This window comes from Vigna umbellata, chromosome 10 (assembly GCF_029865625.1).
Source record: "Vigna umbellata cultivar VRB3 chromosome 10, Vumbellata_1.0, whole genome shotgun sequence".
NCBI lineage: Eukaryota > Viridiplantae > Streptophyta > Magnoliopsida > Fabales > Fabaceae > Vigna > Vigna umbellata.
Genome location: NC_142174.1, coordinates 10557073 through 10584374, shown reverse-complemented (window position 1 = coordinate 10584374; position 27302 = coordinate 10557073). Strand labels below are relative to the sequence as shown.

The 27302-nt window shown below is 34.5% G+C and overlaps 6 protein-coding genes and 1 long non-coding RNA gene across 9 annotated transcripts; 3 read left to right on the top strand and 4 right to left on the bottom strand.

Moving 5' to 3' along the window:
* Positions 1–756: 756 nt before the first annotated feature.
* On the bottom strand, positions 757–9594 carry CYP97B3 (cytochrome P450, family 97, subfamily B, polypeptide 3). Its single transcript, XM_047306042.2, has 14 exons — positions 9372–9594; positions 8693–8873; positions 8277–8384; positions 6878–6962; positions 5389–5627; positions 4794–4967; positions 4626–4673; positions 4451–4510; positions 4209–4295; positions 3996–4084; positions 3594–3685; positions 1774–1835; positions 1157–1306; positions 757–1079 (listed from the first exon to the last, which is right to left on the bottom strand). The coding sequence occupies exons 1-14, from the start codon at positions 9500–9502 to the stop codon at positions 855–857; spliced, it is 1731 nt and encodes a 576-aa protein (XP_047161998.1). The 5' UTR covers positions 9503–9594; the 3' UTR covers positions 757–854.
* Positions 9595–11595: 2001 nt separating this feature from the next.
* On the top strand, positions 11596–14091 carry LOC124831926 (Galactose-binding protein). The gene is made up of 4 exons (XM_088100068.1): positions 11596–11970; positions 12212–13428; positions 13500–13585; positions 13798–14091. The coding sequence occupies exons 1-4, from the start codon at positions 11802–11804 to the stop codon at positions 14027–14029; spliced, it is 1704 nt and encodes a 567-aa protein (XP_087956194.1). The 5' UTR covers positions 11596–11801; the 3' UTR covers positions 14030–14091.
* A 173-nt stretch (positions 14092–14264) lies between these two features.
* Positions 14265–16676, bottom strand: LOC124831938 (SGNH hydrolase-type esterase superfamily protein). The gene is made up of 5 exons (XM_047306043.2): positions 16256–16676; positions 15959–16086; positions 15613–15852; positions 14757–15012; positions 14265–14671 (listed from the first exon to the last, which is right to left on the bottom strand). Exons 1-5 carry the CDS (start codon positions 16566–16568, stop codon positions 14439–14441), a joined length of 1170 nt encoding a protein of 389 aa, XP_047161999.1. The 5' UTR covers positions 16569–16676; the 3' UTR covers positions 14265–14438.
* A 1306-nt stretch (positions 16677–17982) lies between these two features.
* Positions 17983–20782, top strand: LOC124831934 (phosphatidylinositol 4-kinase gamma 2-like). The gene is made up of 3 exons (XM_088099914.1): positions 17983–18279; positions 18541–19945; positions 20147–20782. The coding sequence occupies exons 2-3, from the start codon at positions 18632–18634 to the stop codon at positions 20522–20524; spliced, it is 1692 nt and encodes a 563-aa protein (XP_087956040.1). The 5' UTR covers positions 17983–18279; positions 18541–18631; the 3' UTR covers positions 20525–20782.
* A 1776-nt stretch (positions 20783–22558) lies between these two features.
* Positions 22559–23276, bottom strand: LOC124831936 (uncharacterized). Its single transcript, XR_007028305.2, has 2 exons — positions 23165–23276; positions 22559–22955 (listed from the first exon to the last, which is right to left on the bottom strand). It is a non-coding gene; the product is annotated as an uncharacterized LOC124831936 (long non-coding RNA).
* LOC148191873 (uncharacterized) lies at positions 23273–23936 on the top strand. The gene has a single exon (XM_088100067.1). It carries the CDS (start codon positions 23298–23300, stop codon positions 23847–23849), a length of 552 nt encoding a protein of 183 aa, XP_087956193.1. The 5' UTR covers positions 23273–23297; the 3' UTR covers positions 23850–23936.
* An 824-nt stretch (positions 23937–24760) lies between these two features.
* Positions 24761–27058, bottom strand: LOC124831932 (GDSL esterase/lipase At4g10955-like). 3 transcript variants are annotated; one of them, XM_047306037.2, is made up of 3 exons: positions 26955–27058; positions 26417–26484; positions 24761–25990 (listed from the first exon to the last, which is right to left on the bottom strand). In XM_047306037.2, exons 2-3 carry the CDS (start codon positions 26476–26478, stop codon positions 25021–25023), a joined length of 1032 nt encoding a protein of 343 aa, XP_047161993.2. In that variant the 5' UTR covers positions 26479–26484; positions 26955–27058; the 3' UTR covers positions 24761–25020. The 3 variants fall into 3 exon arrangements, with proteins under 3 accessions (XP_047161993.2, XP_047161992.2, XP_087956192.1); XM_047306036.2 differs by lacking the exon at positions 26955–27058 and adding an exon at positions 26684–26948; XM_088100066.1 differs by lacking the exon at positions 26955–27058 and having other exon boundaries at positions 24761–26314; positions 26417–26483.
* Between the last annotated feature and the right edge of the window lie 244 nt (positions 27059–27302).

Below are 27302 nucleotides of genomic sequence, written 5' to 3'. Positions count from 1 at the left end.
TAATTCCATACATTTTCATCTCTGATAAATAGTTGTCATTAATTGTTTCACTCATTAGTAGTTATCATTTTCACTTTAGTTTCATCTCTGATAAAGAACTAACATGCTTGAAATATTTTTTGGAAGCTTTTGTCTAGCAAAAAGTAGCTGCTAAAATAAGTCTAATAGTGTCAATTAAAAGAAGGAAAATGATAACCTTGCGTATAATTAAGGATTAATTTTTATTTGTTCATAGAAAAATAACTGCAGAAAATATTAGCTCATTAAACATATATAATTTTTAGTAAAAATTACTCTTTACTTTAATGATTTTTTTACCGAAAATACCATCAGTTAAAAAAAAGAAAAAAAAGCTAAGTCTTCTTTTTTTTCACAAATTAAAATACAAAATAATAAATATTACCGTGCGAGTACTCAATGTCTGATGAATTAGCCGCTAGCGAGTTTGATTTTACTGCATAAGGGCATCCGCAACAGTGGCTGAAATTTTCTATAAAAGTTATTTTAAAACAACAAATTGTCTGACTTACTAGTTCATAATTATTTTCAACGGTTGTTCTATTCCCACGATATCAGCTTAAAACCTTCCGACAACATTTTATGCGTGTTCTGACTAAAATTGGAAAAATTCAAATACTATTCAATCCCAAAACAACTGGTTTCTTCTTCAGTTGTGCACTATAATTAGCAAAAATACCTTTACAACTTTCACTCAAGCAGTAAAAGCTTTTTCTTTTCTTAAAATGCTTTCCGGAATACTCCTCAAACAAAAATTATTTCTCAAATAACTTATTTTCACCTGTCCCAAATTCGGTACATTATTCTGAATAAGAAAAATGTACAGCATCTATATGTCAATGTAAATTAGATCTCTTCTTCAATTTGCACCAGAGTCCGTTTTTGGTATGGATGGTTGCCCCAGTAACTAGTTCCACCGATTCAGGGGTCCCCTTCAGTTCCACATCAAAATTCTGGAGCAGCATAGTCAACGCTACAGTGGATTCCATCAAAGCAAATTGGTCTCCGACACATTTTCGTGGTCCGCCACCAAAAGGCAAGAAGGCAAAATCCGATATAATCTGATCAGGTAGACATTTGTTGTCAATGTTCAGGAATGAGCCACACAAAGGAAAAAGAAAAAGGAGCAGAAAGCAACCTCGTTCGGATACAAGGCTCCAGGACTTCGAGATGGATCAAAACCGGACCATCCTTCAATTTCTTCATTCTTGTTTTGCACTAGAAATCTCTCGGGTTCGAACTCATGAGGGCGATCCCAAAAATATGGAGATCTGTGGAGATTATATACCTGGATATAGGAATTAAAATATCAAGATTTTAAATATATGAAGTGAAATTCTGCAAAAACAAAAATAACCAGACTGTTTGTTGTACTGATGTATTAGTGGTAAAACCATGTTATGAGTACTCTTCATTTTTCTTTTTAAAAACAAAAAGGATAGTATGGATAGGTCATTGCGGGGGAAAATAGGTTTCTCCAATATTAAAAAAGTATTAATGGCATGTCTTGGATCCCGAAGGCAATGTCCCCCACCTACAGGATAGCCTATTTCACCACGCAAAAAGTTACAAACAAAAAGCTGTCACAACTGTGTGTGGGGAACTCCCACTCGGTGCACTTCTCTTGGTTGTTAAGAAACTGCAAATTAATTGTTCTATAAAGGAAACCTGTCATGAACGTTGGGAAATTCTAGTCCTTAAAATCCATGCGTCTGTTCATAAAAGAAACAAGAAGCCACGTATGTGTGTACTCACAGAAATGAAGAGATCGGTGCCGGCAGGAATTGCATAACCATCTTTATCACCTTTGTACCCTCCTGGAGGCGAGACAAAAAGTTCAAGGATAAAATATCGCAAATGGAAACAACAAATAAAAATTAACTCACAAAACTAACCAGACAAGAAAGAAACAGACACATTAGTCAATTATAGATCTTATAATATCAGCTACTGAAAACACAGATTCCTAGTAAGTAATAATTTACAATAGTGCTTGAAGATGATGCATAGGAAGTCTGTTTGACCTCCTTCATTGACTAATTAAAATGAATTGACACTGAAAAGGTATACTATCACACAGTTACAGGTTCTCATGTATGGTAAGATTATTGACCTCTCTAATTACTTTAAAGATGATTTCTAATTCTAAATATCTTTGGACTAACAATACGTCGTAATGAAACTCAAATTTAAAATTATTTGACCTCAATATAAGGAAATCATTATGTTTGTATTCCTTTATCCATCTTTATCACCTTCTACCAAGTTTCATTTTCTAATTTGTTGAAAGTCATAGGTTATCATTATTGACTTTTTCTAATAACTATTTTAAAAGTAATACTAAGATGATTTATAATTTATATGGTCATGAAACTCTAATTTAAAACTATTAAATGTAACTAAATATATGGTCCTTGACACATCTCTTTGCATTTGAAACACTTGCATATATACATGCTCCTTCGTTGTAATATATCCAATGAATGTTATTTTGTATTCACCACATATCTCAACAAAAACTATTTGACCTCAATCTAAGGAACTCATTCTCTTTGTATTTCTTTAGCCATCTAAGCTTCTTTTCTAGGTGTTCTTGATTCCTCTCACTCCAATTTTGGAAAGCAACCCCTCATGTTAATTCATTAGGAAATCCTTATTTCAGTTTCTGATTCATAATCCATCAACAGAAAGATCAACTTTGACAGTCTGTTTTTGGGAGAGAAGCAAATATCAAGCCCCTTATTGTTCACGTTCACCTCCACAGTAGCTCTATAACAAATATCAAGCCCTTCATTGCGTGCTAGTTTCTGTAAGGGGAACGTTGTATCTGTTTACTTAGCTTTGAACTGTTTCAATCCAGCTAAATGTTTGAGAAAAAAAGGAAAAGATGCTGTGGAATTGTGTTTTTGTGGCTAGAGTGTAGTCCATTTGGCAAGAGTGCAAGGCCAGAAATCTATTCCTCCTTATCCTTTAATATGCTCGTTTTGTTCTGTCCCCTTGTTTCAAAAGCATAGGAAACTGATTAGCTCTTTCGAATTTATGCATTTTCTGCATTTTTCTTACCCATTTTCAGAGGATTTCTGAGTTCTGGTTGTTCAGCAATGTATTATTTTTTACCACAAATTACTTTCTGTATCTCTATTTATTCTATATTATGTTCTGTCATGCATGAGACTTCCAATCCACGTTGCCTGTCCTAATTGGGTGAAGTATATCAATTATGAAGTCCAAACAGTATACACGTTCAATCTTCATGACTACAATTCCCTAAAACGTTTTATAAGCACCTAATCACTTAGAAAACCACACTAAAAATCTATTAAGAAGGGAAGAACCAAGCACTTAAATACTCAAACTGAAAACCTCATTCTCCGCTATGTAGGATTCATGCACTCCATAATACCCAAGTTCCTATCAACATTCTATTATTTTCATGCCGTGTATTGATGGTTGGGATTTTAAACACACTAAGAAATTTAATACTCAATTTAAAATTTTAGATACCAAGCAACAAAAACAATTAATGTAATTTGATTCCATTCCATCTTTATCAAATAGTTAGTAGTAATCAATACCTGGTAAAACGTCAGATTTGAGTGTTCGTCTAATCAGCAAAGGTGGTTGTGGGTATAAACGGAGAGCCTCCACAATAATCAATCTAATATACCTGAAAGCATACAATGTATTTAACAAACTATTTTACTCTTGTTGCTTAGTTGGTACAGTAGAATGTGATATTCCCCCAAAACACCCTACAGTCAACTCTGATTGATTATAAAGCTCACATCATGAAAAAATAATTGAAAGTAACGACTTGTAATGTTTGTCTTTCATGTAGATGAGATATTTTGCTCCCTTTTTGTTAGACAATAAAACTATTGCCAATTTGTTATAACTTTAGTTAATCTTTCTGAGTTAAATAATGGTCATCAAACAGGTTGCAGTGAATATAAGGTGAATATGAAATAAGCACCCACTGCAGTTTTTTAAGTGATTCATAAGTTGGCCTCTCTGTACCCAGCACCAAATCTACCTCTGCTTGAGCCTTTTTCATTTTGCTAGGATTCTGTAATAAGGAAATAGGTAAAACATTAAGATGGTGTTGCACAAACAGGAATGTCTGAAAAAAACTCATGACAACCAACAATTGAAGTTATCATGGCACATTAAAGTACACTAGACAAACATACTTGAGCTAGGAGGAAAACTGCCCACGTAAGAACTGCAGCCGTTGTTTCATGACCAGCCACAAGCATTGTCATTAAATCATCCCTCAACTGTCAAGACACAAAAAAGTAAGCACTGTCTACTTTGAACAACTACCTGAAATGAAACATATTGCCTACACACGCAGCTTTTCCGCTTATCCAAAGCATCCAAATTTCAGTCAGCATGGCTTTCTGTAAGCATGTTGGGTTAGGATTAGATATACCTGACGATCATCAACATCAGCTCCTCGCATATCAACCAAGAAACGCAAAAGACTTGCATCCTGTAAACTCCTATATTAATAAACTCAGTGGTATTTAAAGAACTCCAAGTTTTCAGGTAAGTATTCTGATAGTTTAACATAAGCTATTAGCATTAAATCCATCAAGATAAAACACCTTCAAATTTAAGTAATCTCTCTGCTGTAATTTCTCAACATCTGTCTCCTGCAAATAGAATGATTTCAAGACCATGTCATGTACAGTCAACATAATGTGACAGTCTAACAAAGACTGATTCCTGCAATCAATCACAATATTCAATCATGGAAATAAAGTATCACTAACCTGTCGGCTTTCTTTTGCATTTTTAATAAGTTCGTCCAGACATGTATTGATGATCTTTAGGTCATCATGAAACTTTCTTTGCCTTGGGACTATCCACCTTGCCAATGGAATTTTCCAATATGGAATGTAGAAAGTTGATCTGTGTTCAGCTTCAAAAAGAGTGCCGTAGACTGCCTATAAAAGACTTAAAAGCAGAGAGTATGTGAGCTCTCCTAACCAATGGTTAGAAGCAAATAAAAAATTATGGTCTTGACACCATATTCCAATAAGACCTACAATCGAGACTTGCAGTTCATGACAAACTATGATTAAATAAAGAAGCAGTTTATTACTGACAAGATAAGAAGCTTTGAAGAAATGTAAGGTGTATTGTCTACTTATATTAATGATGATAAGCCCTATTATTTTTTACCCCGCACAAATCTCTCAACTTGTAACACACAAGAGATTGAATTTCAATAAATTAGTAAACTAAATACGTAGCTAACCACTTTTGAGGAGGCAAAATATACGAAAGAAAATTATCATGTCTACTTCCATTTACAATCAATCCAACATTGCTCTATATTTGGAATGCATAACCTTTCAGACAAACCTTAATAACAGGAGATTCTTTGGTGACAGAACCAAAGTCATAGTTGAACACACCAAGACCAATAATATCAAGAGCCAAACTAGAAAACTCTGCCTCAAGATCCAATTCAGCTGACTTAGGTCCACCATAACCGTCTCCTTCGAGAAGCTTATTAACCTTCAATATTGTTCTTTCTGAACAAGCTGTGAATATTTTGACCATAGCTTCCAAGTAGGAGTTATGGAAAGCCGGAGCAATGACTGCATATTTTAGAAATACAAAGTGAAGAAAAAAACAATATTAGGTTAATTCATGAAATCCTTTAACATTATTACAACAACAGCAAAGACAACCTATAGAAACCACTGATGATTTTAAAGTTCTTCATTCTCATAAGTTGTAACTGATTTCTGGTATTGATTTGGTTAATTATGTCCATAAAAATTGGAATAATGAACTCCATTTATTGATTTGACAATGATATTTGACAACACATTTGGGAGAACACTTAGGCACCGAAAGATGACTGTTTGAGGTTCTTCATCAGTTCTAATGGCAAAACACTTCAAGACATTATCATAAAAGATATTTTCTAGGACCATCATAAGCAACTTTTAAAAATTAAACTATAGGTCAGGGAAATATCATTAGCAGTTCCAAATTAAAATGTTAATGGATATTTCATTCGATTTTTAGTAAAAGGTATTTCACTTTATTTACCTTGTCACAGACCCAGTAAAGAAAGACAGTTGTATTTGGCCCTCAACACCCAACATAAAACTTGACCTACCAAACATGGATGTCTTGGACGTGCTTACCAAGGGCACATCAAAGATTGTTCCTAATTGAATGCTTTTAGCGGATGATCTAATTTTGATTAGGGAATCAAAGGAAGTAATTAAATTTAACACTTGAGCTTTAGATACAAGCTTTGGAAATAAAGGGTTTCCACTCAAGTAGGAATGAGGCAAAAATGAATTGCAACTTTTTGCAAGACAAAAGGAATATGAATTTAAAGTTTAAATGGAAGATGCCATAACACAAGTATCTAGCAAGCTCAAAGGAAAGTTTTATCACGCTATACATTCAATTATACTCCATAGGGTGAATGTTGGACATTAAAGGGACAAGAGAAAATGGAGGATTACAAAGTCTTCTACAAGATATCAAGATAAAATGAAAGAGAATACATCAGCTCAAACAAGCATCCAAATCTCTTTTCAAATCTATCATTTGAAAGTCCAAGAGTAAAGACAAGAAAACCATAAAGAGGCTACAAAAACAAGCCTGTCTCATAAAATGTGCTCTGGAATTGCTCTCAAAGACTAATAAACCAAACCTTAATGAAAAGAACTCTAGTGTAGAAGCCCCTTTTATTTTTTATACCTTCTACATCCTAAATCTTCATGAACAGAGAAAAAGACTTGTAAAGTGTACAAAGGATCAGATGCAGAGTCAAGGACATGAAAAGGGACGAAAATGACAAAGATATTAAATATAGTTTGTACACCTCTTCTCCTTTGCTTCCAAGTATCAAGGTCTGCTGGTATGAGTCCTTTGCCCATTATTGGTTCTAGGATATCAGCAAGTACTCCCTAGTTTTTTAATTAGCAAGCAGATGTAGAAATTAGAGACATTTTGAAGATGAAATTGAAGTAAAATAAAATATAGACACTATTCAATGAAATAGGCACGTAGATTTGCCAGGAAACCAACATATCCAAACTTACAATCTACGGCTAGAACATGTTTTACATTTAGCTACATTTTAGTGGGTAGCCCACTGGTCACAAAATAATTCACAAAGGAATACATTTACTTTAACAGGATTTAGTTAATGCATTTATTTATTTTATTATTCTAAAAAATAATGTACCAACTTTCACTGTTACAAGTCTCCTCAACCTGCTCAGTAAGGACCATATGAACTTAGCCTATAAAGTTCAGAAGCATGCATAAATCTAATGAAGGTTAAGCAGGGTAGAGTAATTTATCCTGAAAATTACATACGCTTGGTGTCACTTTCATAAAACTAATGATGGGTAAGCAGCGAAGGAGTTAATTAGCCTGTTAACTTTCGAAGCTCAATGTCACTTTCATAAAACTGATGAGGGTACGCATGGGAGGGGTTAATTTTCCTGTTAATTTCATAAGCTTAATTATCATTTTCATAAAACTATGAGAAGTCAGCAAAGGAGGAGTTAAATTTATCATGAAGGTTCTTAGTTAGAAAGAGGGTGGAGGGCAGAAGGAGGCTGGTTCAAGGATAAAGAGTTGTAGTTTTGTTACAGGAAACTGCAGTTGAAAAGTCGAGAAGCTGGACAGTTTTTGACTAGATAAAATGTAGGTCATTAAGTGTAAAACCATATTCTTCACAAATTAAATCCTCTTTCATTTAGCTATCAAATATCATTGAAAAACTTTCCGGTGTTTTCTATTTCATATACTGAAAACAATAGAGAAAGAAATTATGCCGAAGTCCTAGAGGAGCTCAATTAACTCCTCTTCTTAATTATACATTTATAGGGCTAAATAGCTAATCAACACAAAGAAATACAACACACACACAACTCAGACTCCACTAATTAACTAGCTCACACACAGAGCTGTGTGCATATGGTTTTAAGTATTCTAACACATTTATCTGGTACATGTGAACATAAGATCAATTGAGGGTAAATATGCTGAGCACTGAACTCCGCTCTTCATTTCATTCCAGTTTTGGAATACCCAAAATAACATTTGGTCCTTTTCAGGTTCAAACTTCATGAGTAAAGATCCACACAGGAACAATTCACTTAATACAAAATTCACACTTTTATGTTCCAAAGCATGTCACACACAAACAATCTATCTGAAAATGGACTGAACCAAGTGTAACAAAATTCAAATGAGAGGTGAGACCATACCTTGTCATAAGAAAATGCATTTTCTCGCAGAATATGTCTAGCAACTATGGGATCTGATACAACAACAAATGCTTTTGGTCCAAAGGCAAGTTTATACACTCCGCCATGCTGTGCCAGGTTCAAAATAATATCCTCAGATGATAATTAAAATATGATTGACTGAGTAAAGGTAACTATGATGGAAAAAGTAAAACAAACAATTTGAGCCATTTTATGAACAAACTACATATTCTCTTGATTAACTATAGCTATAGGAGCGTTGAAGTAAAAATACCGACACCTGAAAGTCAAAAATTAAAACAAATACACCCAAAGATGAAAACAAAAATGATAAGCCAAAATGAAGAAAAAATATCACACATACAACTTATGTAAAGTAGGACACGAGAATTGATGATTGATAAAAGGGTAAGTACCTCCAAGAACCAATCATATAGTGAGAAAAAGAGAGGTCGATCAAACAGATCTGTTACTGCCCCTTCAGCTACGGGCATAGACCCTATACTTCCACCACTTAAAAATTCTGTAAGGAGGTTACTTGCATTGTCAAGGACATTTCTACTTGATTTCTTCTTATCGGTATTAATCGATTGGCATCTACATTCAACACAAGCATGGCTTATACACAGAGTAATAACATATGATATGCTCCTACCAAACTCTGAACATAAAATTAATGCCAATAAAAAAAAAAGTCAAACAAATCAAAACATTAGAAATTTATTTAGTTTCTGAAACAGTTTAAACTTCCAAGTACAACTACACGAGCTAGTTTCACATTCATTATTTACTCGAACAAAAGGAATCCGAAACAATTCATTGACAGCTAACAGGAAGCGAAATCAATATATGAGCTAGGACAAGAGTGTCTGAGTTTCATTTTAGTCAAAATTAGTTAAACGTGTGTTGGAGTTCACGTTGACGAGTAGGCGACAGTGGATAAAATACTTGAATGAAGTACTCAGCTAGCATAATTATATATTTGTTGATTTCACAAGAAAAGGAGGTTAAAGCATGCATTCATGTATGAGCACTCGGACATGAAAAACTAGCGAAGAAACAGGAATGGAGTAGGAGTTTTGGTTGCAGAAGAACCTGACTGAAGAAAATTGTTGGGAGTGAAGAGTGCGAAAATGAAGAAAAGGAGGAAAACGAGATGATGGCTTAAAACGAGAATGAAAATTGGCGTCAGTGACGGTGGAGAGGGCTGGGGTGGTGGCGCTCATGGCGGAGCGTTGTTTCCGGCGACGGTCTGAATGGAACCGTAAACGGAGAAGGCAATTGGTTCTGTGGCACTCTCCAATATAAACAAAAAGTGGTGTCTGTCCAATTCAAGGAAAAAAAATCTCAATGGAAGTTAATATTAAAAAAATCTGAGTGGAAATTAATATTAAAAAATAAATTAATTTCACTTATTTCTAAAATATTTTTTATTTAATTGAGCTTTTAGTTTCAATGAACTTTAGTTTATAAAAACTGAATTGTACGATTGATGTAATATTTTACAATTAAGTAATTCTGGATGGCTGATATATACATTATCTGATTTCTAACGGAAGATGCCGTGGTGTTTATAATTAATAATTATATTAATGATTTATTTGCATGAGTTATTAGTGGTAATATTTAATAATAAATTTTAATATTTATTATCATTTGATATACAATAAATAAATTATTGTTGTATTTTTTCAATTGGAAAATATTAAATATGTTATTAATTTTTTAAAGGAACTACCATTAAAACATAAATAGAGCTAAACCGTAACCGATATAAATAAATGATATCAATCAATTCCTTTATTTAGAATTTGCGGGATATAAATCTTTAAATTATTTTATTTTAGTTTTTAATTTTAAAATATAGTTACAGATAAAATAAAAATATGAAATATTTACTTATATATGATTATATATAATTTTTTCAATTTTTTTTCTTATCTATTGTGCTTGTAACACGGTTGTGTCTCATCAAACAGTTAAATTAACAAAACTCGATATAGTTGGATCACTACACCAGAGACACGTACGGCTATAGAAGCTTCTAAGATATAGGGCCTCAAATCTATATATTAAATTATGATAAATTAATTTTAAATAACAAGTAATATTTATTTAAAATTATCTATAAAGACAAATATAATAATCTAAAAATATTATCACTTAATATAAAAATGGATTGCATTCATCTATTTAATATTAAAAACAAAATATTGTGATCATATAATTTTTATTTTATTTTTATAATTATAATAGAAATTTATATAGTAAATATTAAGTTTGTGGGGTTTTAGAAAATAATCGAATATCACTGTATTAAAATAAAAAACTTAAAAAGAAAAACTTATAAATTTGACACTTCATTGATATACCTTGTATATGTTGTATTGATGTCTAATGAGTATAGACATATGGACATACCATTTATGAGACGTATAGACCTGTAATTGATAAAGATGAAGTTATTATTATCCACAATCAAGACAAAGTACACTTAATTTCACCAAAATAATTAATTTCTACAATTAACATCATTTAATTTCACAAATCTCAATACTCAAACTTAATTATTTTCTGAAATATCAGAACTTTTTACAAATAGAAACACCACTAAATAAATGGTAACTAATGACACGATTAAATAAAAAAATATTTATTTTATTTATATTTAAAATAATGTATAGTTTTTAGATAAATGATATTTTGAGACACATATTTTTTACATTTATCTAATACTATTTTTATTTATTTTTTATTTTCTTTTTTCAAAAAATAAAAAAAAATATATTTTGACACATTTTTTATATTTATTTTACATTAATTTTTCTTATTTTTACTTTTTTTTATAAAAAGATATTCTTTAATGACTATTTTTCTTTTATTAGATGTGTTAAATGAATGTAGATACATGTCATTTTATTATTATTCTAAAAAGAACAATGATACTATGATATACTTTTAATGATACCATGATACACTTTTACATTTATTTTAGACAGAGTATAAAGTTAAAATAGTCATAAAAGTTTTATATTTTTTTGAAAAAAAGAAAGAAAAATTATAATCATTTTTTTTAAAATTTCTTTTGTTAATGATCATTTTAGTCTTTGTGTGTAAAATGAATGTAAACATGTGTCAATTGCTCTAATTTTTATGAAACACCTATTCTCTAATTAAAAATAGAATTAAATTAGTATGGTTAATGTGAGTTATAGAAAATAAGAAGGAAGTGGAGCAAGTGGTTATGAATAGTAAAAATGATAGTTAAGCAGAGTAAATGAAATAAACAGGAAATAAGAGAAGTAGAAGATTACCGAAAATAGAAGTTTTGTTAAGATGGTGCGGTTGAAGATAAAAGAGTAATTGTTGGGAGTGGCCGTTAAGTCCTATTTCTGCGCCTATTCTATTTAAGCGCTCAGTTTTTCACTCATTCTTTTCGCCACGCTAATTTCTTTTTCTTTCTTTGTTTCTCATTTTTCTTCTGCACTGGCTTCCATCAATCGCTATTCAATCATCGATGAGCCGATGAGACTGAAACATGAAGAATCATCGTCACCCATCAAATTCCACATGTCAAGGCATCAATGCAGTACCAGCATTTTTGGCATCTCTTTCTCTTTCATTTTCTCCTTATGGTGCCTCCTCTTCTACATCAAGCTTCGCCTCGTTCATGGCACTGGAGGTAAAGCTCCACGTCCCTGTTTCTCATTTTTATGCATGCCCATCAACATGTTTTACCTAGGTTACATCAACATAATATGATCATAATAATAATAACACTTGTTCTTCTTACATGTTTTCTGTTGGAATTTCATTCATGGTTTTTTGTTGTTGCTGTTGTTTTGCAATTATATATCTGGAATGATGATGATCATGCATGCATACATATTCACATATGTCGCTCGCTGATCTTGCATGTGTTTTCACAATTGCAGCTATGTTAGAGTTCAATGAATCAGGTAGCTCCAACAACGTTAGTCAGAAACTGACAAAGTCCTTGTACTCACTTCCTGAAACAACTAGTATAGAACAAGTGTTTCTGCACGTTTTAGGAAATGGTAGTAATTTGGTGTGCAAATTACATCATCCGCATGAGGAAAATAAGCTGCAAAAAATATCTGATGGGAAACTCCAGCCCCATTATGATGAATTACAAAACATGACAGAAGCACAAGGAAAAACAAAGGGAATGGACCCAGCGGTTGTTAACATAACTCACCGGCTAGAATCTGATGGCTCTGTGTACAACTATGCCTCCGATTCCAAAGGTGCAAAGGTGGTGGCCCATAATAAGGAGGCCAAAGGTGCAACGAATATACTGGGTAAGGACCATGACAAGTACCTCAGAAACCCTTGCTCTGTTGAAGGGAAATTTGTTGTTATTGAGCTCTCAGAAGAGACCCTGGTTGATTCTGTGAAGATAGCGAACTTTGAGCATTATTCTTCCAACTTCAAGGAGTTTGAATTGGCTGGAAGTTTGAACTATCCGACTGAAGAATGGAGCATGGTGGGAAAATTTGTTGCTGCCAATGTCAAGCATGCACAGGTCTTTAAACTGTCTGAGCCCAAGTGGGTGAGGTATTTGAAGTTGACCTTGCTTAGTCATTATGGATCTGAGTTTTACTGCACACTGAGTGTTGTAGAAGTTTATGGGATCAATGCAATAGAGCGGATGCTTAAGGATCTAATCGTGGCTTCTGTGGCATCTATTCCTGATAAGCCTCCTGTGGATAATAACAGTGACACCCCTTCTCTGAAATCAGAAGATGGTCAAAATGATAAAAATGGAAAGAAAAATGATACTAAGAATGATACCGTGGCTGCTGAGGTATCAAGCAATGATACCACTGGAGAATATGATGCAGAAATGGTAAAAATAACAACGACCGCAAAATTGAATACAGATCCTGTAATAGAACTTAGACAACAGCTGAATGGTAGGGTGGCTGGTGACACTGTTCTGAAGATTTTGATGAAGAAAGTGAGGTCAGTAGAAGTTAACTTATCAGCCCTTGAGGATTACCTCAAAGAATTAAACAAAAGACAAGGAGCTAAAATACCGGATCTTGAGAAACAGTTGTCCAGACTATCAGAAAGTCTTGGACAAAGCAAGTCAGATATTAAAGATCTCTGGGACTGGAACACAAATTTGGTGGGTAACCCTATGCCGCAGTGCCTGTTCCATTCATCTTTCTATTTCTCATCATGTCTTTCTTTAACCAGGAAAAAGGAATATCTGAGGTTGAGTCTTGGAAAGATGCTGTCTCATCTCAGCTTAACGAATTAGCCAGAGAAAACAGCATGCTAAGGTTAGTGTAGTGGATCATTTTGATAACCTTGATTAAAATCTATCTACCCGTTATTGGCTTTTCAAATTCCTCCGATGGGAGATTCTTGTGTGGTTCTTAAACAAAAAGTTCTTGAATCTCGGTGGCATGGTACCACTGCTTGCTTTAGTGACTTTTCTCTCTTCTCCTGTATGTAATTTTTCTGCGGTATGGTAATTGACATCTCATTTCAGATTAGATGTTCGAAAGATTGCAAGAAATCAAGCAAATATGGAAACCAAAGAACTTGCTGTCTTTACGACGAGTCTTGTTTTTGTGTGCCTTGCAGTTCTCAAGATAGTTTCGATACACATGTTGACGTTTTCTGCATCATCTGCGAATAAGGTGCGCCAGACAATTAGAGGATGGGTTACGTTACTTGTATGCTGTAGTGTAACAATATTCATTATCTTGTTTAATAGCTAGGCATTCGCTCGTGCTGTATAGACTTGGATCATTGTAGAAACTTGTTCTATATATAGTTACTGTTAAAAGTTGTCACGTAGTAAACCCTTTCTTGTTACTGCACTGCAGCATACGAAAGAAGTGATTCCAGATCCTAGCTTCACTTCCATAGGTTGCAATTATGCAGTTAGATGCTTAACTCTTTTTTTCAGTGGCTCTTAAGGCCATTATTTGTTCGAACAGTCCAATAGTTTTTTTATGAATGACCAAGTTTTTGTCAGTGTTAATATTTGACATCCATTGTACATTTACGTTATATATGTGTGTGCGTGTACGACTGTATATGCTTAGTTCTCTTCAGTAACGTACAAAAAACTACCTCCTTATACGTAGAGTCATCAAAACTTGTCTGCTAAAAGGAGTAAACTAATCATCTTGCCATCTTAATAACAATGTCCTCCAAGTTCTTAGGGTAGCACATTTTAGTGTGCTGGCCATTCCATATATTATCTGCCAGAATGGCATTCACTGCATCAGTTGGATGAAACTGATCCCACCAGATATGGTTGGAGGAGTTATTGCACGCCATTTCCGGTGATAAGCACATGATCCAGCCATTGTATTTTCCCATTCCACAGCAGGCCTCAGTTGTGACGTTAAAGCCTAATTAGGAACATAAAGCATATGTGTGATCTCAAATGCTACAGAAATTCGTAAAAGACTGAGGTATGAAAACAAATACTGGTACCATAACGTTCGTGGTTCTTTAAAATATCCATGGAACCTTCAAACACGTCACAGAAGATGATATCGGCCTCAGGAAGCTCCGCAGCAAGATTTTCAACCATGTACCTCGTGAGGAAGTTAAACTCAACAGCCATGTCATTTATTCGGTCAATGCATTCTCCATTTTCATTACCGTACTGCCACAGGTAGTGAGGGGCACAGCCAATTGGGGCAAGTCCAGTGATCACGACTTTCCTAACATTTAAGTTGTACAAGTTCTGTGTCATCAAGGATAACATATCAACTAGGAGTCAATTTCAGTTACTGTATGCAAAAGTCAAGAAAATTTCGAAAAATGTATTAAAATTACAAGAAATTTTGGACGTCTCATGTGAAGAAAAATAAGTGTCGGGTAATCACACTATTATTCAGAAAAAATTTCTTGACTGAACTAGGTATGAACAATCCTGGTAAAACCGAAATATTAACTAAATTTACTACTAAAATACAGAAAAGGTAAAGAGGTTATCCTACGACTCTGTTTAGGTAAGGTGAAAATGAAATGAAAAAATTGGTTTCGTAAGAAATGTATCACGACCTTATTTTCTTTTCAATTACAAAACATAACATTTTAACATAAAGTTATGAATAAATTAAACTTCCCTATTTTTTAAAATTTAAATGGACTTGCTTGCTTCGGCGATGACCATGGGCAAGTATAGACTTATGTGCCAAACATTTTTCACCATAGAAGTCCTGCATGTCTGACACGCGAACATAACACCAAAGTAATGCATTCGTATTTTTAAATGGATGAATTTCATGATTTTGTTTTCAAGTATAATGACTGAGAAGTTAAATCTAAACATTGTTTTTACCTTTATCTCTTGCCAGAGTGAAGATGCCAAGAAGTGGTTGAAATGCCAAGGTAGGTACAAATTATCGACGTTGGAAACATTGAGCAAATAGTAATGAATGTAGTCGTTGATTCCAATAGAAATATAAAAGACAGAATCGGATATGAGATTGGTTGCAGCATCCTCACCCATGCTCAAAATGAACTGCTGAAGCGTGTCTGTAAATTGCTGAATTTGCTGAGTGAGGGAGATATGCTGACCCTGAATCAATTTATATATTAGAATTTGAACTTATAACATGTTCTGAATTGTGTGATCATGATTAATAGGAAAGAACATGAATCGGAGAAAATTGAATGAAACAAACCAATTCAGAGCCACTAGAGAGAATGATGCCAGCGCCAGCAGAAGCATAATTTACCCCATGAATCATATCATCCACTTCCCCTGTCTGTCCAAGATAACTTGGCACAAAGGGAAGCCCCAGACGCAGAGCTGATGCAAAAATTATCATAAATAAATCAATCTAATAACATTTAATTTTACTACACCAGAAATAACATTCAATTTATTTCAAGAAAAAAGAATCAAGCACAAGAAAGGGAAAATAACACATGCGTGAATTAGAAGGCTGTGAGTGATAAAGAAAAGATCTTTTATTCACCAAGAAAATCGACAGGGATCCTTCCGTTGGAGAATCTTCCGGTGGGTTGGTGGGTGTCGAAATCTCTTCCATAAGGAAGATGATCGGCACGTGCGAAGGTTCCAAGAAAATTGTTGGTTCCGCAATCGACGGAGGAGTCTCCGATGACGAACAACGCCGGCACCAGAGAAGAAGAAGGTGCAGTTGAGGGGCTGAGATTGAGTTGTTGCCGAAAAGGAGGATCTTCGAAAGGGGACAGTGTTCTTGATTCTACAAAGGTGGAAGATAGTATTACAGTAGATACTAAAAAGTACACAATAACGTTCCTACTCATTATCCTTCACTTTCCTTCTTCAATTTCCCATGCAGAAATTGAAATTTAACCATTCAAACTCAGAGTCAGAATGGTCGATTCTTTTGGCGGGCAACCATAATATATGCCAATCTCAGATGTCCAATATACCCTTTATAAGTCTCAGGCCCACAAGGTAGCCCGCTCCAATAATCAACCCGGCCCACAAAACAGAACAACTTCTTTTTATTCAGACAAGGGTAAACTGAAAAACAGTATCTACCTGACACGTGTGCAACGGTCCACCGGCCATAACGGTCATTGATTAAAGATACCTCAGAAAACTAAAACAAAACACATTACTATAAGGTCGGTGCTACACCGAGAGAAAATTATAATAATAAGATGTTTTTTATTTTTCTGGTGGTGTTGGGTACATAATAGATTTTTTAATCATTATTTTTTTAATCAAACTTCATAATAAATTTCAATTTCATTATCTCTTTATAAATGAAATGAAGAAAATAAAGAATAATAAGACCGTTCGTAGAGACTGTGTTTGGTTCATTTCAAATGGTTGATGATTGAGTCACGCGGCAGACCAGTGGGACCAAGGGCACATGAGTTGCAATGATCGATGCTACAAAGTAAAATTAATGAATATTTATTTATGTTACTAAGTTACATTATTAGTGTACCTTAAACGGCACTATGTGTCATAATGCATGGTATCTCTTAGTTTCATGGGACACCAAGAATAATGGTTTATTCCACTTATTTGAAACGCCAACACTTTTACTTTGCAAACTGCAAGGTGCTGAAATTCTTTTTAGGTAACGTCTGAAAGGCAATCAGAATGAATGCATGTACGAAAAGGAAAAAAACCCTCAATGGGATGATCCAACTGCATTAAAAATATTGTGATCACTAATTGTTTTGGTTATGGAATTGAGTTCAATGTATCAAAATATCAGGAATGCTTTGAAGATTTGAATGATTATTCTTGTTTTGTTGTCTATCTTAATTGTCTTATTCTTGTTTTGTTGTCTATCTTAATTGTCTGTTTAGTTAAACTTATAAGTACGTTCAAAAGACACTATGTCATTAAAGTAGATAAAAATTTGACAACTTTAATCGTTAATACATATTACATATTATTATTCATTTTTTATTTCAAAATGATAAGTTTTGAGTAATTATATTTCAATTGATGATAATTATACTTTATCTTAAACTATGTTAGAAATAATTTGACTATATGTTCAATCATGTTCCTGGTATGATTGACTGTACAATCACCATATGAGTTCAACAAAACAATATTAGATTAGGTGTATTTTAAATGTTAAAAACTTATAGTATTATTAATTTATGATATTGTATTTTTGATACATTTTATGTATAGTTTAATTGTTGGTATTAGTAAATGTTGAATTAATGTTTACCGATATGTGACAAAAGGAAACAAAACGCTCCTGGTTACCGAGTTTGGTGATATTTAACAATATTTACAAAATAGAGTGTGCACTATCTAAAAATGTTCCGTCACAGGTGGTTAGGTGAAAAAATTTATAAAAAGCTAACGGTTACAATACCGTTCTCCCTCTCTCATGTTGTTGGAAAGTGAGAAGTTTATTGGAGCAGATAACATAGGCGAAAACATCGCCCATCCCTGGAATTAGTTCAAACAATTCCTGTCTTTTCCATTTAAGTTCCCAGGCCTCCGACGTTGCTCCTTGATTCTTTCCCTGTGGTAAGAATCCACCTACCATTCGTAATTCAACATTTCCTACGAGAGATTCCTTCAGTGTCCATCACCCAAATTTGTTCATACATTTTATACATACGGCACTAGAATTCCTCATAGGCATGGCAATTTTTCCATAAAAAAATCGTTTTTTTCTTTGTTTTTCATTTTTTGGTTTTTATTATGTAATTGGGTCTTTTCGATCACTTTGATTGAAAGACCTTTTTTTTTTTTTTTCTTTCTTCTTCCTCTTCTTCTTCGTTGTAGATGGGCTCCTTCTGCCGTTAACGACTCAAGCGAGAAGGACTTGAGTTTAGGGGAAAACGTAAATAAACAAAAAACAATTCAACTTTGAAAGATGTCGGCTGATGTTGCTGTGAGACCGGCTCTGAAAGAATCGGTGCATTGGCAAGGGCGCTGTCCCGGCGAATCTATCCTGATATATATAACCGTGGACGGTGCTGTGACGCCAATGCGTGTGTCTGAGTCTGATTCGATTGCTTCAGTGAAAATGAGGATTCAGACATGCAAAGGAATTCCGGGGAATAGGCAGAAGCTGGTCTATGGTGGCAGAGAGCTTGCCCGCAAGGATGCACTCATCAAGGATTATGGTGTCACTGCCAGCAATGTTCTTCACTTGGTTCTCCGTCTCTCTGACATGATCTTCATTGTTGTAAGGACCACCGGTGGGAAGGAGTTTGAGTTTCAGATTGATCGACATAGAAATGTGGAGTACCTGAAGCAACGCATTAAGAAGAAGGGGAAAGATTTCATCGATCTCGACGGTTGTCAAGACCTTTTCTGTGAAGGAGAAGAGCTCCAAGACCAGAGCCTCTTCCGTGACTTCTGCAACGCCGATAATGGTGTGATTCATTTGGTAGCTCAAAAATCAGCAAAGGTTGATGCCAAACCGGTTCACAAAGATTTGGAGCTTTCGGTTGTTGCTGATGACTCAGAAGAGGGAGGGAATCAGGTGACGACGACAAAGACACGACCAAGTGGAGATTTCTTGTTGGAACCAGTTTTTGTGAATCCTAATGTCAATCTTTTTCCTTTCCTTTGGGACATGATTGGCTCCACGTTGGATGGTTTGAAACAAGGAAATCACCCTATGAGGTCCTCAGAGGGCACAGGAGGGACTTATTTCATGCAAGATTCAACAGGTATGGAGTATGTTTCGGTTTTCAAGCCCATCGATGAGGAGCCAAATGCGGTGAATAACCCACAAGGCCTACCGGTTTCGTCCAATGGTGAAGGTTTGAAAAGAGGGACAAGGGTAGGAGAAGGAGCGGTGAGAGAAGTTGCAGCATATATATTGGATCATCCAAGAGCAGGGCCAAGGTTGGTGTCAGGAGAAGCAGTAGGCTTTTCCGGGGTTCCCCCAACTGTCATGGTCCAGTGCTTAAACCAACACTTCAACCATCCAAACGGGTTTGATTTCTCCCCAGAGCATTCAAAGGTAGGGTCACTGCAGGCATTCATGAAGAATGATGGTAACTGTGAGGACCTTGGTCCAGGGTCTTTTTCTGTGGAGGAGGTGCATAAGATCACTGTGCTTGATCTAAGAATGGCTAATGCAGATAGGCATGCTGGGAATATATTATACAGGAAAGATGCAGATGGCCGCACTCTCCTCATTCCCATTGATCATGGCTACTGTCTACCAGAGAAGGTAAACATTCTTCATCTTTCCTTCACAGTTTCACTGCATATCACCATGTGTTTCTTGCATATATGCGTTGGTGTTTGGTTTCTGTAAGAAAAACTGTGTCTGTCAAGTATTTGTTTTACATATTCATAATGTGTTTGATAGAAAAGATTTGTTGATTGTGGAATGTGTGGACTGAAAGAAATGTTTGTGTTGTGTGTGCAGTTTGAGGATTGCACATTTGATTGGCTTTACTGGCCCCAAGCTCGTAAACCTTACTCTCCTGACACAGTTGATTATATTAAATCTCTGAATGCTGAGAAAGATATAGAGCTTCTGAAATATTATGGGTGGGATGTTCCGGTAGAGTGTGCTAGAACACTCCGAATCTCCACAATGTTATTGAAGAAAGGGGTTGAGAGAGGTCTCAGTCCCTATGACATCGGAAGCATTATGTGTAGGGAAAATTTGAACAAGAAATCTGTAATCGAGGAGATTATTTGTGAAGCCCAGGAATCAATGCTACCTGGCATGGGGGAATCTGTGTTTCTTGAATCTGTCTCCCAGATCATGGATTCTCGCCTTGACAAGCTTTCAAAATAAACTCTCTCGGATTCATAGTTATATAATGTAATAACAATAAATATATTTGCATGATAACTGTGTATGCATTCCATATTTGGATGGACTGCACTTGGTTTAAAATGTCTGTGAACCTCTTTCTCATCTCTCATCTCTTATATCTCATATCTCATCCATGCATTGCCTTTTTTCACAATTGTAATGACCTTTTGGGCAGAGGTTGAAGGGTCTCTATAACATGTATTATATTGAAATTTTATATATTCTAGGTTTCTGCGAGGGTGAACAGAAGTTGGATGACATGTGTACATAATTGTAATATGTTTAGCATGTTTACTTTTGAAAAATATGCCTCTTGTTTTCTCATGTTTTAGTTATGAACCAGACATCTTACTGTCTGATGTTGCCTTTGCCATATTTCCTATATTATTTGTTTATTCTTTATGTTACGTCTTTTCCTCTTGTATGAACTTCAAAAAACATCTTTAAGTTTTCTTCATTTGCCATTTTAACTTTCTTCAGTTTATACTATAGAGACAGAGCACTCGCTTGTCCTTACTATAATACATAGTTTTTAAAAATATTTTTATAAAATATTTTACATTTTCGATTGGAAGTAACAACTATGAGTAATTATAGGATCTAAAAGAGAATTCTTAGAAATAAAGACAAACGATATTCAAAACTACATTGCATACAAATAAAACATAAATATATTTAATTACAGAGAGAGGCTCAATAACTGTAGTGATTAACTAACCTAGACGTCATTAGTTTGTCTATTAAAAATTCATAATATAGCATGCTAGATTATATATGGGTTTTAATTTATATATAACCTTCTAATTATTTTTTCGTAAATATTGTTTAATCAATTTTAGCTGTTTAAATTCATTTTAAATTGAATTCTTCTAAAATAAAATGTTCGAAGGGCATTTTTACTAAATATACCCGCTAATAAACTTAGAACTTCACTTTTAATAATTAAAAAAACGTATTTTATTTACCAACTGATTATGAATATTTGATTTTAAGAACATATGGAATATGGCATGCTACTATTCCTAAAGGATAATGATACTTTGACAACATTTTTATGACAACATTTTAACACTGTCTACGTGTTATTCTGTGATTGGTCTATATTGGTGTTTATGATTATTATTATTGATTGTAGAATAATTTTGCACCAATCACAGAATGACACGTAGAGAGTGTTAAAATGTTGTCAAAAAAATGTTGTCAAAGTATCATTGTCCATTCATAAAATACGTGGTTGTAATTAACGAAATTTAGTGTAATTTGGAGCAATTTAAAGAATAAATTCAATTTTAAATAGTTCAACGAAACAATTCAGTTTATTTCATTCGAATAATGTTTTAGTGTCCCACAATTTACATTTCTAGTTTTATATAGTTTTGATAATTTAATCTAGTTGGTTTTGCTCATCTGTTTACAATAATACCTGGTTGATATGTATGATGGATGACATTGGTAAAAAGAAGTTTGTGTGTGTAATTTTCATCTGCACCACATTTTCATTTTTGTGATATCTCCATCATCTCTCCCTTAACAAAAGAAAATGGTGCAGAAGCTCATAGGCTCCTCATGAACATTTTACCACTGCTAACCTCATGAAAAGCTAACAGTTAACATAGCAAATAAATCTTATCCATAATACTAATAATGGATCATTAAGATAAAAAAACATAGAAGTAATTACTACTTTTGGGGTAGGGTCATCTAAGTTATGTTATGTCTTCAAAGTCCGAATGATGTCCACAAGTCTAAGTATTATCTTGATCTGTCTCTCTAAACCGTTAATATATGATACTTATTTTTTTATCTCAAACTTTTATTTATAAGTTTTAAAGTTAATTTTTAATTAATCTCAATTTAATTACAGTCTAATTATGTATAATTAATATTAAAGTTAATGTATTTGGTCTAATCTATGATCAACCGATTTACTTAGTATCCGATCAGATTCAAAAATAACCCATTAAATAATTCGAACTATAATAATCATGATCAACTAGTTTACTTAGTAACGGATCAAGTTTAATAATAATTCATTAAATAATCCGAGAAGATAATACGTAACAACTACAAAATAATCAGCTTCTCAGAAATTAAGTGGACAAAAAAACTATGGGACCACTCTAACAGATTCCCAAAATCAAATATATATGAATGGCCCTAAGATCTGAATTGGCCACTCCATAGATATAAATCAAATGGACCGATCCAACAAACTAGATTCCAATCAAATAATCAACCATAATCATTCACTTTCATGCCTACAAGTTACAGTGGGAATGGGACAAGATATTTACCTCACTTGTTGATTCATGTCTGGTAAAAAAGCCGTGCGAGATGGCCTTTGGTATTGAGAAACTATCTCCCACTACTACCTGAGATCACGTAACGAATAAATAAACTTAATCCAACCCTGATCAAGAAAACTCATATACCACAGTTTATATTATTTCTCGAGAAAGTTAATAGAAACTTAGTCCTATACTGAAACATTACAGAGTTCATAAATTTAAAAAAAATGGAGGGTCCACTGCAAGACAAAAAATTCCACGTAAATAGAATTGGATTGAAGGCAAAAAAACAAATAATCAAATAAGCAGCATGAGCTACGGTCCTACCCACCTCTTCACACGCTGCAAATTTCTACACACACTCCATGTGCTCGTGGCTTTTGTTGTGTTTTGTTTTGTTATGCTTTGATTTGTTGCATTCATCATCTTCATCACATCCCTTAGATACTTCCTCTCTCAGAGCCATGGCGAAGCACGAGAACCGCACGAACCTGGCATCCTGTTTTGTGGCCACCATTTTCCTGATCTTCCTCCTCATCGTGGTCTTCCTCCTTTACTTCACGCTGTTCAAGCCTCAGGATCCCAAAATCGCCGTCAGCGCCGTCCAGATCCCTTCCTTCTCCGCCATTAACGGTACCGTCAACTTCACCTTCTCTCAGTACGCCTCCGTCCGCAACCCTAACCGTGGCACCTTCTCGCACTACGACAGCTCGCTCCAGCTTCTCTACCACGGCACACAGGTCGGCTTCATGTTCGTCCCCGCCGGCAAGATCGCCGCCGGCAGGACTCAGTACATGGCCGCCACGTTCACCGTCCAGTCCTTCCCCTTGGGCCCGGGGCCCACCTTGGTGAATGGTCCCAGCAATGTGGGGCCCACTATGGAGATGGAGTCGAAAATAGAGATAGCTGGGCGCGTGAGAGTGTTGCACCTTTTCAGTCACCACGTGGAGGCGAAAGCTGAGTGCAGGGTCGTCATCGCCCTCACCGATGGATCCGTGTTAGGCTTCCGTTGCTAATTGCTAATTCTTTCTTCTTATTTTGTTTGTAACCGTAAACTATTGTAACTGTAGGGGTTACCACATTAGTATCAGGAGCTTAATTCATTTTCCAAATTATGAAAAACTAATTTAAAAGAAAGAAAAAATAAACTTACTATAATTAATTATGAAACCATTATGAAAAGTTAAAATAATTGTCAACTTATTTTTTTCATTATATATTCGATTAGGTAAATATAATTAAAAGACCAACTGTCAACGTACTTTTTTTCTTACAACATAAATATAAAGAGATCGCAAGTAATTTTAACGAGAAAAAGATCTCATTCAAATGGCGTAAAAGCTTAGATTAATCTAATACAAATGTTATATATAAAATATTTTTACAAAAAATAATGGATTGGTGCAGTAGAGATGTTACATTTATATAACCAAAGTTGTGGTTGAATTTCTAAAATTTATTATGCAGTATATTTCTTTAAGAAAATGACGGCTGCAAAGTGTGATATGACTGACAGATGAAGAAATGGAACACTGAACTCCGTGAGAACGACGATGACGACTTAAATCCTCTCGACAACGTGAAGTTTTCATAAACATTTATATAGAAGTAAAAAATGACATAAAATAGAACAAATTATGTTTCTTATTAAGTTAAAATCAACTTTAATAATCTGTTATCTCTATTCACATAAAAGTGGCACAGCTTTAATTTTTGCATAAAAAGTAACACCAATTTTAATTGTCCGAATACAAACGAAGTTTTACATCATATAAAATAAAGTTTTCCATCAAATAAAACAAAAAATAACAGAGATTTATATACAAATAAGATATCCCATTTTAAAGTAATATAAAAAACAAATCTATCTGTTCTAGAATGGATAATATCTTACGAATATGATATGTTTTGAACCAATCTCCGTTAATAACATAACAAACAAAGAAAGCATAGCTCAATAGATATACCAATATATTTACAACCACCATAAGAATTAATAGTTGTAGAGTTTGGATTCCAAGCTTTCACAGAGAAACCCACCAATATATCACAACAATCGCAAGAATTTTTAGATTTGGCAGTAGAGCTAGGATTCCACACTTTAAAAAATTGACTGCACATGGAAAACCAGAGACAGCATAACTCAATTCACATCTACCAAGCAGTATATTACAACTACAAGAATGATTAGTATTGGTAGAGCTTGGATTCCAGGCGTAAGTCGGGTTTCCACCATTGGTGAATCCCATGAGCTTCTCTGAAATCTCGTGAAGGAGTATGATTAACCGTTAGAGATGCAGAAGGAATGAGGTGAAGAGGTTCGTCAGATTCCTTCCCCAAAGCACCCATCAGTAGACAGCCAAGGGAGGTTTGGGTGGCTAACTTTTCAATGCTTCCTGCACCAATCTCCTCCATTTTTGTTCTGTGCTCAAAGTATCCGATATACTCACAGCAGATAGGGTCAGATGGATTCACAAATAAGCATGGAACCCAGGCAGACAAAGCAGCAAACGGATCAAAGGACAAACTCTTCTTCTGCTTAGCCTTCATAGCAATGGCAATTCCTGCTGTTACTACACTGCCAGCAAATCGAAGCCCGTGTTTCAATTTCTTATCCTTAATTCTCTCAATTGGAGCAGATGCATATGGAGGGTTGAACAGAAGAGACTGAATAAATACGCCTGTCTTGGCCATGGTTTTCCCAATGAGCATTGCCATTGCCGATCCTAGAGAGTGGCCAGCTAACCAGATATTTGAACCACCCACAGTAGCCACCATGTTTCTAACAGCTTGGATAGCTATCTCAAAGCGTGATGTCTGATGAAGCCCATTTCTCACGAAGTGGATATCCAACTCAATGTCACGGGAGACTGAGTCTGCTTTGGTTATAGTCCCTCGAAATGCAATTACATAACATGGACTTCTGTGTACAGTGTCATTGCATATAGAAGTTGGAGGCTTGAACTCATAAATTGCACCAAAGATGGAAGAATCAACATCGTCAACAAGTGTTCGAAGCAACTGAAAATGGAAGAACGTCCACCAAGGCAGTGCAAGAGCATCGGGACCTTGTCGTCGTTCTTGTCTGTCCTTCTCTAAAACATAAACACCTTGGACCAAACTAGCAGCAACTGACTTTCTATGATGTGCATTATCCCTATATATATGGAATGTTCCATTGACTATTAACAAAATCCCAACAGCCAAATAGAAAACACTGATGAAATTTTTAGGATTCAACATCTTATTAATCTATTAAACTAATACTACATTGCAGAAGCTTCATGGCCAAAAGGAAGAATAGTCTCTAACGATTTTAGTTCTTTGACAAACTGTGTATTCCGTAAAATTTCCAAAGAAGATATATAGTTCTCAGACATCACTATTTATTAGCAGATATTTTGATGTAAACATGTCTTTATGGACACTGAAAATTTGCATTAATGCATGATCAAGGCACATCAGACATGGTGAAGAATAACTACAAGTGCACAACACAGAGCAAATGAGATTATGTAAGAACAAGATGGGGAAAAAAATTAAGAAAAAGAAGGAGCTCGGAAGATTTGTTTAAAGATCTTACCAGTCAACACATGTTAAGTGTAAGGGTCCAGAGCGATCAAAATATTCCCTCTCAGAAGCCATTACACCCTACAATTCAAAAAGAAAAAAGAAATCTGATGTTTCAATTATCAAAAAATAACACAATTCAACAACTGAAAACCATAATCCACAACCCAGTGGCTGCACTACATACATAAGCTGCAAAAGAAATGAAGATTAAGAAAAACTGAGATCCCACCACAACAAATACCAAGAATACACAAAAAGAAAGGTTTTTGGAACTCGCCTCACTCTTGTGAAGCAAAGTAGGTACCCTCTGCTCAATCAATAACCTTTCATACCAACAATTTAGAGGAAAAAACCATCTTTTGTATCAAAAACATGCCAATGCGCATTCAGCATTTGACACTCCACGGTTTGATTCGCCCAAAAATTATGTTTGTGAAATTGAGATCCAGCTTATACAATAAAGGTAAAAGGGCTAAAAAATAAAATAGAATATAATGAAGAAAATAAAATAAAATGCAGCAACAAATGATAAAGGAAACTGTATGAACCTTGAAGAAGAGAAAATCAGGGAAGAGATCGCACAAGAGATTAATTAAAAATGGAAATGAAGCTTTAATGTCGGAGTGGTTTATCAGTAGTTGGTAGAAGTACCCAAAAACGTCACCGTTTTCGGATCCAAGGGAATAACCGAGGTCGCTTTCTGATGCGAAATTTTAACTAATTTATTTATAAGAAATTAATTTTTCACAAAAAAAAATTATATTTATTTGATATTATTTTTTCATTTTTTACTTTTTATTTTAAGTATAAAAATTTATTTTTTTAATATTATTTTTACAATATGGGTTAAATAAATATAAATATAGGGGCATCTTATTATTATTTTTTGTATACAT

Bases quoted from the DNA above. Each gene is read 5' to 3' on its own strand.
- CYP97B3 (XM_047306042.2), bottom strand. From the start codon at position 9,502: ATGAGCGCCACCACCCCAGCCCTCTCCACCGTCACTGACGCCAATTTT. The intron at 6,963-8,276 runs GTATGGTCTCAC...TTAAAAAACTAG, and splicing joins ATGCATTTTCTTATGACAAG to GGAGTACTTGCTGATATCCT. The intron at 4,296-4,450 runs GTATATCTAATC...GTGTCTTGACAG, and splicing joins CTGATGTTGATGATCGTCAG to TTGAGGGATGATTTAATGAC.
- LOC124831926 (XM_088100068.1), top strand. From the start codon at position 11,802: ATGAGACTGAAACATGAAGAATCATCGTCACCCATCAAATTCCACATG. The intron at 13,429-13,499 runs GTGGGTAACCCT...TTCTTTAACCAG, and splicing joins GGGACTGGAACACAAATTTG to GAAAAAGGAATATCTGAGGT. The intron at 13,586-13,797 runs GTTAGTGTAGTG...ATCTCATTTCAG, and splicing joins AGAGAAAACAGCATGCTAAG to ATTAGATGTTCGAAAGATTG.
- LOC124831938 (XM_047306043.2), bottom strand. From the start codon at position 16,568: ATGAGTAGGAACGTTATTGTGTACTTTTTAGTATCTACTGTAATACTA. The intron at 15,853-15,958 runs GTTTGTTTCATT...AAATTGATTCAG, and splicing joins TCTCTAGTGGCTCTGAATTG to GGTCAGCATATCTCCCTCAC. The intron at 15,013-15,612 runs GTAAAAACAATG...TTGATGACACAG, and splicing joins CACTCTGGCAAGAGATAAAG to AACTTGTACAACTTAAATGT.
- LOC124831934 (XM_088099914.1), top strand. From the start codon at position 18,632: ATGTCGGCTGATGTTGCTGTGAGACCGGCTCTGAAAGAATCGGTGCAT. The intron at 19,946-20,146 runs GTAAACATTCTT...TTGTGTGTGCAG, and splicing joins GCTACTGTCTACCAGAGAAG to TTTGAGGATTGCACATTTGA.
- LOC148191873 (XM_088100067.1), top strand. From the start codon at position 23,298: ATGGCGAAGCACGAGAACCGCACGAACCTGGCATCCTGTTTTGTGGCC.
- LOC124831932 (XM_088100066.1), bottom strand. From the start codon at position 26,076: ATGTTGAATCCTAAAAATTTCATCAGTGTTTTCTATTTGGCTGTTGGG.